Source organism: Brassica oleracea, chromosome C6 (genome assembly GCF_000695525.1).
Source record: "Brassica oleracea var. oleracea cultivar TO1000 chromosome C6, BOL, whole genome shotgun sequence".
Lineage (NCBI taxonomy): Eukaryota > Viridiplantae > Streptophyta > Magnoliopsida > Brassicales > Brassicaceae > Brassica > Brassica oleracea.
The window spans coordinates 11,021,097-11,039,052 of NC_027753.1; the positions used below are offsets into that span (position 1 = coordinate 11,021,097).

General features: G+C 34.9%; 2 protein-coding genes across 2 annotated transcripts; one reads left to right on the forward strand and one right to left on the reverse strand.

The window, feature by feature from the left end:
- Nucleotides 1-6,326: 6,326 nt before the first annotated feature.
- Nucleotides 6,327-7,650, reverse strand: LOC106297472. The gene is made up of 3 exons (XM_013733707.1): nt 7,339-7,650; nt 7,008-7,232; nt 6,327-6,914 (listed from the first exon to the last, which is right to left on the reverse strand). The coding sequence occupies exons 1-3, from the start codon at nt 7,648-7,650 to the stop codon at nt 6,327-6,329; spliced, it is 1,125 nt and encodes a 374-aa protein (XP_013589161.1).
- Nucleotides 7,651-10,015: 2,365 nt separating this feature from the next.
- LOC106296917 (carboxymethylenebutenolidase homolog) lies at nt 10,016-11,323 on the forward strand. The gene is made up of 3 exons (XM_013733173.1): nt 10,016-10,211; nt 10,318-10,604; nt 10,693-11,323. Exons 1-3 carry the CDS (start codon nt 10,095-10,097, stop codon nt 11,219-11,221), a joined length of 933 nt encoding a protein of 310 aa, XP_013588627.1. The 5' UTR covers nt 10,016-10,094; the 3' UTR covers nt 11,222-11,323.
- Nucleotides 11,324-17,956: the final 6,633 nt, after the last annotated feature.

Sequence of the window (17,956 nt, forward strand, 5' to 3'; positions counted from 1 at the left end):
CGTAACCCTAGTTAATCATAAAATTAATCACAAAATTTAATAGACCATGGTTCTTCTTGACCAAGACCAATTTTTATAAAATTTAATAAATCTTGGCCAATATTTATTTTCTAAAAAAATTGTTTGCTTTTTAACTAATCTTTGATTTATAGAATGATCAATTGAATGAATAAAAACTTGATACAAAAAATCGATTTGATATACACTAACTTTTACCGAAACGGAACAAATCTTTCTTGACTCGACATGGCACACACACATTAGTATTAGACTATTAGAGCATCGTTATCGGGAGTTCTTATCCAGGTCTCTTAGTTTAATTAAGATTAAAAATAAAAGAAAAATAACATTTACCTTAAGCAACGTCTCTTAATCAAGCAACAGAAGAGACGGTTCTTGAAAGACACGTGTCACGGAGTGCTCTCTCTTGCTTCCCGTCTTCTTCGGCGACGACCGATAATCCGCAGGCGGCGAGAGTTACGAGTGAAGCGAGACGAAGAATGGCGGAAGGATTAACGGGGCAGAGAGAATCGGAGTCCGCTTCTCGACTGAGACGAATCATCTCCGATATGCTTCCTCTCTTCTCTGAAAAGCACTCCGACGACATCCTTGCTGTTGCAAACCCTTGTTGCCTGGTTTGCATTCTAAAAAACGCACCAATCGCGGGCCGCCACGTGTCGGTGGGGCCTGCGAACGTTGATGCAAACCCTTGTTGCCTGGTTTGCTTTCTTGATCCCTTCTTTGGCAGCTTCATGTACACATTGAATACATTATGATGCTGAATATGTTGATTTCAATGTGCTAAATAAAGTAAGGGAAGGTGTATATGCGGAGGTTTGACAACATTTATGCTGATATTGGCGATGAACAGTCCTTGCTGCAGTCTCTTTCTACCTTCTCCGGTCATTTGAAGCAAATTAGTGTAAGTCTGTTTCTCTGTCTCTGTCACAGGTCAACAGATGTCTCAGTGTTTTTCTTACTGGTTAACTTGCAGGAGATTATCTCGCATTCAACAAGCAGATCACTTGTGTTGTTAGATGAAGTAAGTTATCTGGTGTAATCTGTTGGATTAGTGCTATCTGACAGGTTGGAGCATGAACTAATCCGCTTGAAGGAGCTGCATTAGGGATGGAAATACTCGAGTCATTTGCAAAGAGCGGTTCTCTGCTCACCATGGCAACTACACATCACGGAGAGCTTAAGATGCTTAAATACAGGTTTTGTAATTTGCACCTACCGTTTTTTCTTGGATCATCCAACAATCAAAAACACTTGCTACATATTTTTTAAGAACTCTTAATTAGGAGACTTGCATTAAAACACATAAATGTTGAAATCTCTTAACTAAGTCTCTTAACTTACATTTACTATTTAAAAAGTATTAAAAATAATTAAGAGACCCTAAAGGGATCTTTGGGATAATGATGCTCTTAGTTCAGACTTCTGTATAATTGTTTAAAGTCATTAAATTTGTTAAGACTTCTCCACAATTTTCTATAATTGTTTAAGGTCATTAAATTCGTTAAGACTTCTCCACAACAATCTATGCTATACATATTTTATGCATTTCAAGTAATATATTCAAGAAAAACATTTTCATTCAAACAATTTCCGGTCTTAGCATGTTATATTCTGAAGTTTGAGTTCCAATATTGTAACTCCTGAAGGTTGTATGTTTTTGTCGGTTGTTTTGGAGTTTATTCTCAGACGCCCCTGGGACCTTTGAAAAGCTCTGACTTCTCCCATCATTAAAATATAATTTGTTTTCTATTTTTTTTTAAATACAAAAACGTGTTAAATACATCTATAACCCTAACTAAATCAGATAATTACATAATCCAACCACCCAAACCCGACCCACCCAAACACATACGGGTATAACCCAGTTCATAAACTTAAACGATGCGTTTCAGTTTCTTCTCTCTTCTCTCTCTCTCTTTTTTTTCGTGTTCTCCCCCCCTTTCCTTTTGATTCCCAGAAACGAGGACAAAGAGACTCCTTCTTGTCTTCTCTCCAACAAAAACCCTAAATCGAGACTCGTCGTTTCTTCTCCTTTCTTCTTCTTCCTCTGTTTTAATCAAGACTCTCAAATCGACATTCTTCATCTTTGTAAGTAATTTCTTAACCTTGATTTCGTTTTGTTTGATATTTATGTCAGATAAAAATTAGGGGAAATTGGAGATAAATTTGATTGAATGAATGGTTTTGAGATTACATAAAGTAATTATTCTGGATTGTGCATGAATGTGTGTTGTTTGTGTTATTTTATTTTTGGATGTTCAGAGGAAGGAGGAGATAATGGCAGGCAAGCATGGAAGAAAAAAATCGACTCAGAAGAAAAGTGAGAACTCCACAAGAGCCCGAGAAAACGTTGCTCCTATTGTAGAAGAGCATGTGGAAGAGCAATCTGACGGGAACAATAGTGATGATCTCTCTCCTGATCTGTGTCAACCCTCTGAGGTATAATATTCTTTTGGTTTTACTAGAAAAGGAGAAAAAAAAATCATGGTGAAATTTTATTGATGTTGCTATTGCATATAAAGTAATTGAGTTGTTCTGATTAACATCTTGTACAGGAAATAAAGGGTCGGAAAAGAAAGAATCCATCTAGTATATCCGGTGGAGTCTCCACTAGAACTAGAGCTAGAAAGGCGGTCTCAGATGGGAATGAGCCGGTTGGAGAAGATGTAGTCCATGAAGAGAGTACTCGAGTGAGAGAAAAGACTGCAGTTTCGCTCTCACTTGATTCTGAAAGTGAAGACATGTCTGCTGTATCATCTAAGGTAATTTTTTTGCAATTTACACTAATCATTGTTTGTGAGAAAGTATAATAGTTTTAGTAGTAATGAATGACTAATATATATATATATATTATGGTTGCAGGCAAGGCAACCACCGCAGCCCCCTGAATTTTATTTCTAGAGCACTGAGTTTACGAAGACTTGCAAGATTCAGACCAAGTGCTCTGTGAAGGACACAGTCGACGTGATTAAGAAGCTGAAGGAGGAGGTTAAATGGTTCACAAGCCATCCTCAGTTTCGTCATTTCTTCCACATGCCTTCTGAAAAATACTTGAAGCTCCAAGCAATGTGGATGTTACTGATGCGCACCATTTGTACTGAAGAAGAAGGAGATGTTCCATGGTTTGGCGTGAATGGTGTGCCCATCCGCTATTCTATGAGGGAGCATGCCCTCATCTCTGGCTTAGACTGCCATGAGTATCCGCGGAGATATTTGAAGCTCGGGGGTACTAAGTTTGTGGATTATTACTTTGGTGGATTAAAGAAGATCACCATAACAGATGTGGAGCAGAAGTTGTTGTCTATGAAGACGGCATGTAATGATAGATTGAAGATGGCTGTTTTGTTCTTCCTTGGTCGGGTTATCAGAGGACATGCAAAGGATACCGGACCAGTAGACCCGTTCATCTTAAGGGTTGTGGAAGATTTGGAAGCTTGCAAAACATTTCCTTGGGGTCGTCTAACATTTGAGGATGAAGTAAAAACATCAAGCATATGATGGAGCTTTTGAAGGGTGAAGTGCACCCGGCATGCGGCTTTCCTGGATTTGTAATTCCGTTACAGGTAAAGCATACAATTTAGTAAAATATTAGTTGTTTTATGTGATACTGTGACAATATTTGGGTAGGTTTTGGCTTTTGAGTGTATTCCTAAGCTGGGAAAAAGATTTAGACTCTCTAAAGACAGTCCCTGTGAAGATTGTCCTAGGATGTGCAAGAGCCGGTTTACCAAGAGTAGCATGAAGGGTTATCCTTTAGAAGATATATATGCTGCTCTTGGAAAAACAAAGGTATATGTATATATACTTTTTAGTAGAAACTAGAAGGATATAAACTGATCTTACTGATTGTTTTTTATTTCAGGTTATTAACAGTGTGTTGGTTCCAACTCTGGGTGAGGAAACTTTGTTGGCTCGCATCATTGATGAGGAGCCAGAGTATAATCCTGAGGGTAGCGCAAGTGATACATGGAACCACTGGTTAGTTGTGAAGGAGAAGAAAATTTGGTGGAAAGAACTTTATGAGCAAGATACTGGTGCACGAATGTTTACAAAGCAGAAAAACAAAGAAAAGGTGACGTTTGTAGGAGGTTCATCTTCTAATTCTGGTTTGGAGTCGAGTTTAAATGGTCTGGAAGAGAGGATTTTGGCGTTTTTGGATAAAGGATTTTCGGGTCTTTTGTCATCGGTGGAGACAAAGTTGGAAGTTATGGACTGGAGGATGAGTGAACTTGAAAGGAACAAGCGACTGTTGAGAAAGAGGGCTAAGAAAATATAAGTTAGGTTAACTTCTATTGAGAGCAAGGAAAATGAGGTTGAGGAGAACAATTATGGTGAAGATATGGATTTTGGACAGTGGGTTAATATGGATTGTGGTAGACCTGAAGGGTTGGATAAAACGGCTGCTGAGGAAAATTATGATAGAGCTAAAAGAAAGGATAAAGACACTGGTGAGGAAGAAAATGAAAAGAGCACGACAGATAAAAAAGAAGAGGCTGAGCAAGAGACTGAGCAAGAGGCTGAGGAAGAGCAAAAGGCTGAGGAAGAGCAGGGGAAAGAGGTCCAAGAGAAGCAGCAGCCGCGTGAAGATGGTGAGAAAGAGGCTGAGGAAGAGCAAGAGAAGCGGGTCCAAGATGGTGAGAAAGAAGGTGAGAAAGAACCCAAGGAAACTCCTACACCACCACGTGGTAGGACTAAGGCAGCAGCCGCAAGGAAACTAGTACATTCATCACCAGAGAAATTTTTCCAGATTGCTAGACCCAGTGAGGAAGAGGAACTCACAAGGTTGAAGGAGAGATGTGCAGTGCAAGCTGAAAAATTGTGGAGGAAAATTGAGGAGGAGGAAGAAATTCTGGAGAGTCCCGATGAGGAAGAAGTAGAAAAGCCACAAGAAAATACTGAAAAAGTGATGAGAATCCTGTGGAGAGTCCTGCTGAGGAAGAAATAGAAAAGACACAAGAAAATGCTGAGGAATTGGTAGCAGAACCTGAAAAAACAGTGAAAAAAGGTGGAAAAAACCACCGAAGAAGAAGCCACGCATGTGATATACACTGAAGAAGAAAAGCAAAGCTGGTACATGGTCGTTTACAAAGGCAGTGAGGAGGAAAGTCCGACCAAGGAAGCAACCACACCTGCAAAAAAGAAAGCTAAAGCTGAGAAAAAGAAAGATGATGGTGCACCTAAGAAGAGAGGCAGGCCGAAGAAGACTGCTGCTACATTGAAGCCATGTACGCCGCTGCCGGAGAAGAGAAAAGGTGAACCATCACGGTGGATGCAGTCTCCTTTCACTGAGGGAAAGACTGATGAGCTAGAAGTGCCAAAGAAGAAGCTTAAAACGAAGGCCTAAAATGTTTATGTTATGCATGTATTATTCAAGTTAGGATGTTATGTTTCTACCTAAAATGCTTTTCTTGAACTTGTTAGGATGTTATGTTTCTGCTTTTGGATGTTATGTTATGTTTCTGGTTGTGGTATGCTTTTGGAAAATAGGTGTGGTAACTCGAAATTACAGGGGAAATTCTGCTCAAAAATTTGGAAAAATACTTCAAAAAATTTGGAAAAATACTCCAATTGACTAAATAATTAAAAACTATTTACATGTAAAATGCAAGCCACATGTAAAACGTGCATGGATAAAAAGTGCACATGTAAAACGTGCAGCTGTCATATATTTTGATATTATATTTTGATTACACTTAGTAATTCTTGGTAATCTTCAAGGACTTAGTAATACTACCTTACACATCGTTATTTTTGAGAAATTTTACGTTTATCTAGTAAAACCATGAGAAAATGTGCTTTTTAGTAGTAAAACCGATGCTTTTGCACTATGCTTATCATTAAACGAGACATTTTCATCAAATATTTGCCGGGAATACTTATTTTTTTAGATTTTCCTTACTATGGCCTAACCATTCACACACTAACAATAAAAGTTAGGAGAGGTTTTTGGAAAACTGAAAAGGTTTTTCTTAAACTGTTGAAATAATCATTAAAAATAGTCTTAATATATATTTACTAAGTAACTAGTCTACGATATTGATTATAATCATGAAAATATATTGGTTTTATATACTAAACATAAATATTGCTACTAATACATATGTAGTCCAAATAACATTTAGTAATACTAGTAACCATAGTAGTCCGAATAACACATAATAAAACCAGTAATTCTAGTAGTCCAAATAACACATAGTTATATCAGTAATCCTAGTAATCCAAATAACACATACTAAAACCAGTAATTCTAGTAGTCCAAATAACACATAGTTATATCAGTAATCCTAGTAGTCCAAATAACACAATCAAACACCTGAATCCGAAGCACTTCCACATTCAAAATATGCTGCCATACCTTCTCCTCTGGCTCTGCCCGTGCCTCTGGCTCTCCCTCTGCCACTCCCTCTGCTTCTTTTTCCTCTTCCACGAGATTCTCCTGCTGATGGAAACCTTGTTTGTTGTAGTCTTCCTTTCTTGACATCATAATCCGGAGGAAGTACTTTCAGTGCTCTAACTTCTTCTGGTATAACCCAATCAGACATATGAGGAACAGGATATATTGTCATGTGATAAGCCAAAGCCCATAGCTCAACCCAATAATACTTACTACAATACTCAGATAAATGGAGTTCCCTTCCCGTTTTATCAGTCATGAATGTGGCAGCAGCTACAGCATGAACACATGGGTATTTGTCTTTATCAAATTGCTCACAGCTGCAAGTCAACATAGCCATATCAACGGTATAAACCTTCCCATCACTACCTTTTACACTGTACTCAAGACGGAAACTGTTTAACTCATCAACCTCAAGAAACCCTCCATCAACACATCTTTTGGACATTTCCGTTTCCACAATAGGCACAAGCTTTAGTGTAGGTGGTATCTCAGCTGCCTATTTCCTATGTTTGTTAAACCATTCAGCCATTTTTGCAATGATGACATCAAACATTGGTAGCAAGGTGAACTTTCTTGCTTCTTTAATTACACCATTAAAAGATTCCACTGAATTGGTGGTGTCAACATTGTACCTATCTCCTTCAAAGTAACATCTAGCCCATTTCCTCTCTTCAACATTTTTGTCAAGATACTCCGTTGCAGAAGGATACTTTCTGTGAAAAGCATCATAAAGGTTCAAGAACTCAGCCACTGTATAAGCGTGTGTGCACTCCATAAACTTAAATGCACAAGTGTCTGTGGTTACGGACGTGGCCTTTAACATTTTGAGACAAATGCCATATACAATACCCATGAGCGGCCTGAGGGAACACTGCACCTACTGCATTGATCAAGCTTTTGTTTCTATATGAAAGAAATACCAATCCCGGGACATCTCCTATCACTGATTTCAACTGTTCCATAAACCACATCCAGCTATCATTTTTTTCACCATCTGCGACACCGAAAGCAATTGGGTAGGTGTGATAATCAGGATCCTGAGCAGCCGCAACAAGTAGAACTCCACCATAAACATTCTTGAGGTGTGTTGCATCCACAATGAGGACTTTCCTCATCGCGCTGAACCCTTCTATGCTAGCTCCCAAGGTAAAAAACAGATACTTAAATTTGTTGGCCTCATCCACTACCACACGAGTTACAGTGTCAGGATTCGTCTTTTCGAGCATGTACATGTAACTGTGTAATAAAGAAAAGCTCTCTTCTAGACTTCCTCGCACTTCATTAGCAGCTTGTCTTCTTCATCTCCATGCTGTTGGGTATGATACCTACACACCAATCCTGCGATGAACCAAATCGATCAGAGTATTGGGAACTGGTGTGTCAAAACTACCGGGATAATCTTGAGCCAACATAGCCGCAACGATTTGTGGTGTGCCTCTCCTTCTATTAGACAGCGTTCTTGTCGTAACAACAGAACATGTATGCTGCTTGATGTAACTTCTAACCGTCCAACGATCTGAGTTCACTAGCTTTGCAACTCGCACAAACCACTTGCAGTCGTCTTTCGCTCCTCGGCATTTTATCACATACCTCACTCTGTCCGACTTAATTATGTCATACTCAAAACATTTCTGATGAGAAGCCGTCTGAATATGATCTTGTGCTTCCTCCTTAGATCTAAATTCTTGGTTTAAAACCAAATCCATACCATCATCCTGAGTCTTATAAATAACAGGTGTGACTTCAACTGATGGTCTTACTTCTGTATCTCCAAACACATGCTCATCTCTTTCGGTTAAATTCTTATGCATCTCAACGTCTTCGTAGAATGTGAGCACACCATCATTACCATCTCTCTCAGTACCATATTCATCAGCACCATATTCTTCACCACCCTCTGTATCAAGAGCCTCTCTATCAGTAGCCTCTCTATCGGATAGACCGGCATAGGCATCAGTTTCATCATTATCTTCTGAAAGTTGCACTTCTTCACTCGTTTTGTATATATCATTGCTGAACTCCACATGTAGAACACTTCTACACTGCTCATGATTTACTTGCAGTAAATATCCAAACACGTCTTCATCATTCCAGATATATGATGGCTTGTTCGAATTCAACACCATTGGGAAGTAACTAATCCTCGCTTCCATCTTAGATTCATCTACCTTGATCTTTCTGAAAATACGCTCAACCAAACAAGTGTATGTCACCTCTTCCACTGATTTTTTCAACACAATCGTGTGAATTTCATCTTCTCCTTCACCATCTCCCGATATCCATTTTATTTCAGCCCCATCCTTCATATAATATCCCCCGTAATCAAAACAAATGATTGATCAATGCGGATTTTGCATTTTTCTTGAAATAAAATGGAATTATCATAAAAATTATCAATATTAAGGCAAAGATTTCATTCTCACACCCTACAGTCTTCTCTCGCTAATACTAGTTCTTTCAAATCTACAAACATAGTAATACCCGTAATACTAGTAGAACTTGTAAACTAGTAATATCAGTAATACCAGTAAAACCATTTTTTCTTAGTAAAACTAGTTATCTTTGTAATACCCAGAAATTGTCCTTCCACTAACTAATAAACTATTAAAGACGAATTTGTTCGGATATTTACTCTATCTTAATGAGATTAAAAAGAATTAAACAAATAAAAATCATCAAAAATAGACTTAAATATATATATATATATATCTCCATCCAAAACTCATAAACATAGTTTCATGAGTACATTTTTTAATATTACCTATCATATACACTACATTTAAATGATATTTTTTAAAACATTTAATCAGAAAAGTACATAAAATATACCTAAAATCAACTAACACAGTATTCAAGATCGTCCTTAAAATCTCATTTTTTTTCATGAAATCTTATATTTTAAACATTATCCTTGATATATGCTATATTTAAATGGTATTTCTTAAAAAAATTCATCAAAAACGGACTTTAAATACCTGTTTTAGAAGCTTCAAAATCGTCTATGGAGAATGAAGAAGAAGAGCTGTACGTACGAGGAGCAGTGGGAGAGTGAAGACATGTGGGGTCATCTTCAATTTCATTGGTTAAGGTTGTTTGTGGGCCATGATGATGGTTTATTTATTTAATTCAAGATATAAATGTTATCAGGTGGATGATATATAATAAATAAATGGAAGGTTAGTATAGGGTTTGCAAATACAAAATGGTATTGCGAATAGAGAGAGGATATGGAGAATAGATATTTTCCAATAAAGGCGTTTGAGAATAAAATCTGGTTGTTTTCCATATTCTGCTTAGGCTAAGTTTTTAGTTTATCCAGCCATATAAAATAGTGAAATAGCATTCTATATACAAATTTTTTTCATAATTAACTCAATACTCTAAATTTCACCCCATGGTATTTTTGTTGATAAAAACACAACTTGTCTCATCATCACGTACATTTACCTAATTTCCAATTTCTCACAGCGTTTTTAACTAATTGACTCTATAAAATATCTTAGTTAAATTAATCTCTGAAATGACGAAAAAAAGTTATCCCTACATGAAATTTTCTTTTTTTTTTAAACATATTATTCTGATCGCAGTGTCCTCCACTTGTTATTAATTTCAACAACAAATATCCAAACAAATTATTGGGAAGTTCTGGACCCTTGATCCTGGAAAGATACTTACAATGGCTGCGTCCTTGGCATCTCTTTCCTACTCCATTAAAACCGGAGCACAACCACTGTTCAACCGGCACGGCGGCCACCGTCTGCGTCCTTCGTGCCTTTTACCTCTTCCTCCCTCTGTACATCTCTGCATCTTACTAATTAGCTCCTTTCGTCATTATCACTGAGAAATAAAAGCACTAAAAATCTTAAGTATTGATTGGGTTTAAACTAATCTTTTGTCAGATCGGTAAACATATCACGAGCTGCTCCCGGAGACAACGGTCTATGAAAAATCCATCTGCGCTCGAAACCTCTGACGGCGCCGTTAACGTACAGGTAGACGATGACGAAGAAGAAACTTGTGAGCTGGTTAACAGAACAGAAGTGTCAATTGACGGCGTAGAAGCTCACCTGTTAACGGCGGTAAAGAATAACAATGGGACTGGATTGCTTCTACTCTCTGATGTCTTCGGCTTCCAAGATTCCTCCACCAGCGACTTCGCTTATCGTGTCGCTTGCAATGGCTACAAGTATCCGTCTTCTACATTTTCTTCTTTCTATCTCAAATTCCAAACTTGATGATTCAAATTGTAAATTTATTCTTTTGTTTTGAGACAGTGTTCTTGTCCCGGACCTGTTCCGTGGAGATTCATGGTCGAAAAACCGACCAGGGTCTGAATACGAGGAATGGAGAAGAGGACATGACATGAACCGGATCCTCAAAGACACAACGACCTTGACCGAATGGATGGTTGATGAGTTTGCAGCGGCCGGGATATCCAAGAAGCTCGGAGTGATAGGATTCTGTTTTGGAGGTGGACGCGTGGTGGACGTTTTAGCCGCGGACAAGAACGGTTACTTCAGCACCGGAATTTCTTTCTATGGGACGAGAATTAACTCTGCGGTGGCCGGAGACGTGCACGTCCCGGTCTTGTTCATTGCCGGGGACATAGACCCGCTTTGCCAAGTGGAGGGTTTGAAAGAAATTGTGGAGAAGATTGGTGAAGAGTCAAAGGTTCTGGTGTTTGAAGGAAGAAGCCACGGCTTTGTTCACCGCCCGGAGACACCGGAAGATGATAGAGACGCGGAGGAAGCCTTTTCGGTCATGAGGAATTGGGTACATCAACATTTGCTTCTTGGGAACTAATGTTTTCTCTTCTTTATGTACATCCCATTAAAATGAACTCGGATTCTTGTTGGATCCGATTAAATAAAAACTTCAACTAATTAAATAAATAAATTTACCATATGTACTATTACAATAGAAGTTATGACTTATTTCATTTGTGATTTTTTTATTTGAGCTATCCGTAAAAAAATTTATTAAATTTTACATAACTTAATTATAATATTTTTTAATATTTTTATTTTTATTTGAAATACTAATAAATATCTTAAATAAATTTCTAACAAAATCTACAAATATCTTTAGAATCTTTTTAAAATATATTTTCGAAATTAGTTATTTAAAATTTTAATTATTGCGCAAAGTATAATTAGAAACTAAATTTTAGTTTAGTTTTGATTGTAAACAAAAATTAATAATTATAAAAAAAATACTTTTAATAATATTTTAATGATAATAATAAGGGAAACTCTCTCAAATAGCTCGTTTATAAGTTTTTGTCACAAAATTACCCTCGAAAAAGAAAATTACCAAAATAACTCCTTTTTATTTTAAAATTTTGAATAACTTTTTTTATTTTTCAAAATTTGAAACACTATCCCCAAAATTATATCTTTTAACTGTAACGCCTAAGTTTATATTAGTTTACATAGGATTTTTACCTTTTAATAAAACTTATTTTGGTCATTTTTTTCATTGAGAGCTATTTTGTGAAGATAAACTAAAAAAGACTATCATAGAGTTTCTCTAATAATAATTTCAAATTGAATTTATTTTCAAAATTAAATTTAAGAAATATTTTAAAAGATTTTTTTAAAAATAAATATTTATTTCTATTTCTAATTTAAAAATAAACATATCTTATCTATTGAGCACATAAATTATGACTTATTTCATATGTGATTTTGTTTTTAATTTAGATCACTCAGGGCCTGACTAGTTCAAACGCAGCGGTTGCGGTTGTTGGAGTCTGCGGATGCGAGTGGTTGCGGTTTCTAACGGTTTTGAGATTTGTACGACTAGTTTTGCGGTTAGAAATTGGTGCGTTTGCGAGATACTTATGACTGGTTAACTACCAAATGCAGTAGCGGTTAAATAATAAATTGACAATATTTACATTTTATATAATTATAAAAATATCAAAAATCATAATATTATAATAAATATAAAAATTATATTTAGAAAGTTATAGTTTAAAATTTTTAAAAATAATAGAAAATATTTTTATTTTAAAATTTTATATTATTAATTAAAATATAATAGATATATTTTAGTATTTTTATAATTCCAATTTAAAATTTTTATTGAATATTTTTATTTTTGTATTTATATTGTTTTTTTTAAAACAATTATCCTCCTGTAACCGCAAACGCTAGCTGAAACCAGTTTTTGAATTTATGAGGTTTAGAGCAGTTTGAAGCGGTATAGAGCTGTTTGAGTGATTGTTGCAAAACGCCAACAACCGCTACCAACCGCAAAAACTGCGTTTGCGAGTGATAGCGGGGAAACCAGTCATACCCTTAGAAGTCATACCTTTAAATGCTTTTACCATGTAATACAATTAATTTACAATTCCCTTAATAGATGAAACATTTGATCTTTATTAATTTACACAGACTTTAATAACAGTAGACTAAAGTTTTATAAGCCAATTCGGTTTATTATTTAAACAGCTATACTTAATTGGTTTAATTAATCACTATATACCAAATTTTCTATTATGTAGGTTCAACTTAATTTAATTTCTATATATATTTCAATTTTAGAAATAAAACAAAATTTATGTAAATCAGTATTGTTATATAATATTGTTTTGAAAATAAATTTTGTTACAAAAATACAAAATTCATAAAATTTATAGTAGTAATATTATACGCCACATAAATATTACTATAAAATTAGATAATATATAACACCAAATTATATTAATTTATTGACATATTATATTGCATAATCTATAATATTTTATAAATAAAGTCCGTACAGTCGTGCGGGTCAAGATCTAGTAACTATTAACTAACCTAAATATGTAATCTAATTATCTGGTAATTTATACCTCGGGCTAGAGTTGTTAGAGGGGTTGATCTGTGGACAGTCCCACTGCGATTCCAATTCTTCACCAGACCTTGCGGGTTTGGAAAATGTAGGCGAACAGTGGAGTCATGAGAAATGTTTCTACCTCTCGCTTCCAACAATATGTAATCATTTCTTTGAATTAGAATAATGAGGTTATAGAAAAAATTTCTATCCATGTGCATCTTAAAAAATCATCGCAATCTTTTTTTTTTTTTTTCTAGACGACGAAGAGAGAAAAGAGTGAAAGTAAAAACACACAGACTTTTAACTTATAAACATGCATAATGAATCTGATCCAGCGTATTCCAATCCCCAAGACAGGCAAAATTATGTAGATAAGGTTGAAGGTCAACTTTGGTTCCTTCAAACATTTTCTGAAAGCATGGATGTTAATAGCAGGTGATCCACTTTGGTGTTTCCATTCAGTACATCCTGCAATCAATAACCTCAAAGAATAGTGCTAGAAATTGGTTAAACGGTTTGTTCCAAGAAAAAGATCAATACCCCTATTTGACTCTATTTTGACTCTATAAAACGACTCAATAACTACCTTTCCCAAACTTATGATATGTTGTGTTTTGACACATTGTACATATGTTTTCTATATTGTTTTTAAGTTCTTATCGAGTCTTTCTAGTCATTTTTGAGTCAATTCAGGTCCGGAGTAGATATGGAGGCTCTTGAAGGGGCACATGAACAAAAGCATGAGAATTGGAGTTTTCGTGCGGAGCAGCCGGGTAGAGCAGCCTGGTGGGTGATCATATGGAGCAGCCGCTCACGATGATTAAGGAAATTACCAAGATATTTTGGGATTTGCCCTACTTATCCCATCTTTTTCTTCCGGCTGCACGAACCTCATATATATTCTTTTTATCATCTCCTTTACTTTCTACGCTGGTTTTTACAGAGAAAACCAGACTCTAGAGCTATCATTGTTGTGATTTTCTACCTTGTAAAGGGAGAAGGATTAATTTCTCTCGATTTAGAGAAGAACTCCCCGAACCCTATTTGTATTTCACTGCAATCGTATTCATGTTTTATTATGTCTCTATCTCTGTGTTTTCTTGTTTTATGTTCGGGTAGTCAGCTTGATTAGTCTAGGGTGTTAGATCCGGGAGCTAAACATAGATAGGTTGATAAATCGATTGTCTTCATTCATTCCAACACTTATTCCTTATGCTAAACTGATAACTTTGTATATGAAATTAGGCTTAACTTATGCATCAAAAGTGTTATAAGTTACTAGACATTGAATGAATAAGCATTGCATCCTTAGCCAGAGAAAGTAGATGTTAGGGTGTCTTGTGAACAAATCGGAGTTGATCTTTAATGTTTGTCATCGTGTATCAGCCCAACCGACAGTTTAAGTACTGAGATCGACTGACAAAAGGTGAAGCTCCACGAGAGTGGGATGATCTACTCATAGTGTTCCGAGTTCTAGACTTGCTCTTAATTGAATTTGAATAATTGTTTGGCTCACGCCTGTTTAACACCCGATCAAACCACCCTAGGCTAGCATTCTTAATCATCTGAAAAACCGTCAACCCAAACCTGTTACTTGTTCTTTACGTTTTCTTAGTTTTAATCATTGATTGTTTTAGCTTGATATTGAACCCATAGAGATAAATTTTAAATAGTTCATCTGGAATTGAATCTAAAATATTACAACAACCACTATTAACTTGTCAGTAGTAAAGATTCAATTTTAGTGTATCAACTTAAACAACACTGTCTCCGGTGTTATACAATATGATCGGCGAAATAAATAAATAAAAACTATAAAAAACTTAACAAGGAAAATGAAAGTATATCTGGAGTCTGATAAGAAATGTCGATCGATACAATTAAATATTTTCTTTTTCTTATATTATGTTAAAACTTTAATCAGAATAATGTGTAAAATTTATTGAAATTACAAATATATATAATATTGCACATAATGATGTAATTAAATTATATTAAATATTTTTAAATATGATTTAAAAATATAAATTATAAATTCATTATGTCATATCAAAAGATAATTTTCATTCAATTATTAAAAATTAAGAATTTTATGTACCAAATACTACAAGAATAAAATAATAATATAATATGTTTTGACAAAATAAATTATATATAAAATATTAACCATATATATTAATTATATCAAATAATACATAATAAAAAATATAATATCAAAGTGGAAATATAATATTTAATTATTTAATTAGATAAATTAAATACATATTAGTATAAATATAAATACATTCGCGCGGTGTCGATCGATGCTGGTACAACACTTGTCTTCCTCTTTTTTGACCTAAAATAAACCAAATACAAAAATCAGTAAAAAAAAACTAAAATTAAACTAAAATTCAGTTTCATTGCCCGAAAAACATCCTACAAAATTCTTTTCGAAAAGGTAAAAAAAAATTACTAGAAACATAATTTTGGCAATAACAAAACGTAATAACCTAGTCTGTAATCAATGGTGATTATGAAGATAAATCATTAATGCTATGACCAGAAAACACTATATTTTTTATCATAAATATAACACATAACGATAAAAATAACCAATATATTTCATTAAAGAAGTAAAAATACATTTATACCCATAACGGTAATTAATTTAGATTTAATGTTTAGATTTATGGTGTGGGATTTCAGAAGGTAGACTTTAGGATTATTTTAAAAAAAAATATTTAAAATTTCAAATAACAATTTAAAGGGTTTTTTCAAAAATTACCTAAAATTTCAAGTCTAACACAAAAATAACTCATGTTTTTCTAGAACTTTTTTTTTCCTATTCACCTAGAAGTTTGAGTTATTCACGAAAATGTCATTACTATTTTGTATTTCTTTTATCGAAAATGAGTCTTTTACCTTATCATCCTCATCTTCACCAAGTATTTACAATATTGTCATTGCTTTCAATACACTAACCACCATGAAAAACTAATTTGAAGCTCTTAATGCACCAAAAGTTTCGATTTTTACTCTTCATATCTCATTAATTATGCACACAAACCACATCTCTTTCACTCCCTCTTAAAATTCATAAAAAAAAACCAAGATTTTGATTCCAGGCTTTGTAAGGTTCATAGAGATATTGAAGCTTATGATTTGTGGTCATTAACGACTTGATAGCTTTTGTAGTGAACTTATGGTGCTTGGAGAAGCTAAGGAAATCATCTCACTGGTTCAAGGTATGAAATCATTTTTTTTCTCATATCTGTTCACGAAGACTTTTAGAAGACTTTGCTAGATGTGTTCTCCATCAAGAAGACTTCTAGGAAATCCCAGAGAAGTCTTCTCGGATAAACATGTTAGTTTTGCAATTGATCGAAGTTTGTCAGAAATTTGACTTTTTATAGAAGACTTCTCGGAAAATCTTCTCGGGGAAAACTTCTATAGAAGTTTTCTGAAAGTTTTTCCGAAGTCTTCTCGCAGTCACAAGAAGTCTGCGTGGGTTACTTTGCAATTGAAAAATAATAATTGTAAAAAAGTTTAATATTAATGAGAAGACTTCTCTCAAATTTTATTTTGGGGTTTGGTCAAACATTTGGTTACGTGAGAAGACTTCTATAAAAAGTCAAATATAGTCAATTGTAAAAATATCTCGGGTAGAATTTTTGCGACGTTGAGAAGATTTTCAGATGATTTCTATAGAAGTCTTTCGTGAGAAGACTTCTATAGAAATATTTATCGCGTGACCAAAGGTTTGACCAAAACCCAAAATAAAATTTGAAAAAGACTTCTGGATATTAATTTTTTTTACTATTATTTTTTAATTTTAAAAGTAACCCACGCATACTTTTTTCCGAATGTCCTAAAATATAGGGCCGCTTGTGCGGTGTAGAGACGCTATGCGGTTTGTTAACGTTACGAAATCATCATAGGCGGCATGAAATATGGTTTGGTAAAAAGCCGATGATGCATATACGGCCGTATAGTCCGCATAATCCGTATAATCGTACCGTATATTCGTTTGTGTTGACTTTTTCAAGGTAAAAGTAAGCGAAGGTTAATCAACGTAGGTTAACTAAAACTTCACTATAAAACAAGAAACACCTAACACTAACTCACAAGTCACGTACAATTCATTGTCGTTTCTAGTTTTCTAGCTGATAAAAAAGAAGGAAAATTAGAAGATTGGGCAATTTTTAAGTTTGAATTAGAAATTTGGGCAAGCCCATGTTTTAATTAGGTTGTTGGGCAACCTAGTAGGAGAGAGAAGAAAAAGTGGACAATTTAAACCTTTTTGTCCCACAATCTTGAGCTGAAATTCGTGGGACCAAGCTGTCTTTTGCCCAGAAAAACTTGCCTCAGGAATACCGACACACGAGCGCCGGATGTGCGTGTAAGAGACGAATTGAATATTATATTATTTTAATTTCAGAAGGAAACATGGTATTGGACTTCGTTTTTGGGCTATTTAACCCCAAAACTTGAAGGCCTTATATGTGATGATTTCTCGCGGGAAACAACGGCTCCAAGGTGGACGAATGGCAATTAATGACTGGTGACTTTGGAAAACATGTGTTTTACTTTAATTTATTAATTAAAAACAGGGCAACTATTAATTATTTAATACAAAAACATACGAACCCTATCTCTTTGTCTGTCTCCTTGTTGCGGAGTAAAAAAAGCTACCGAACAAGGGAACTTGAGGCAGCGAATTTTACACACAGAGGC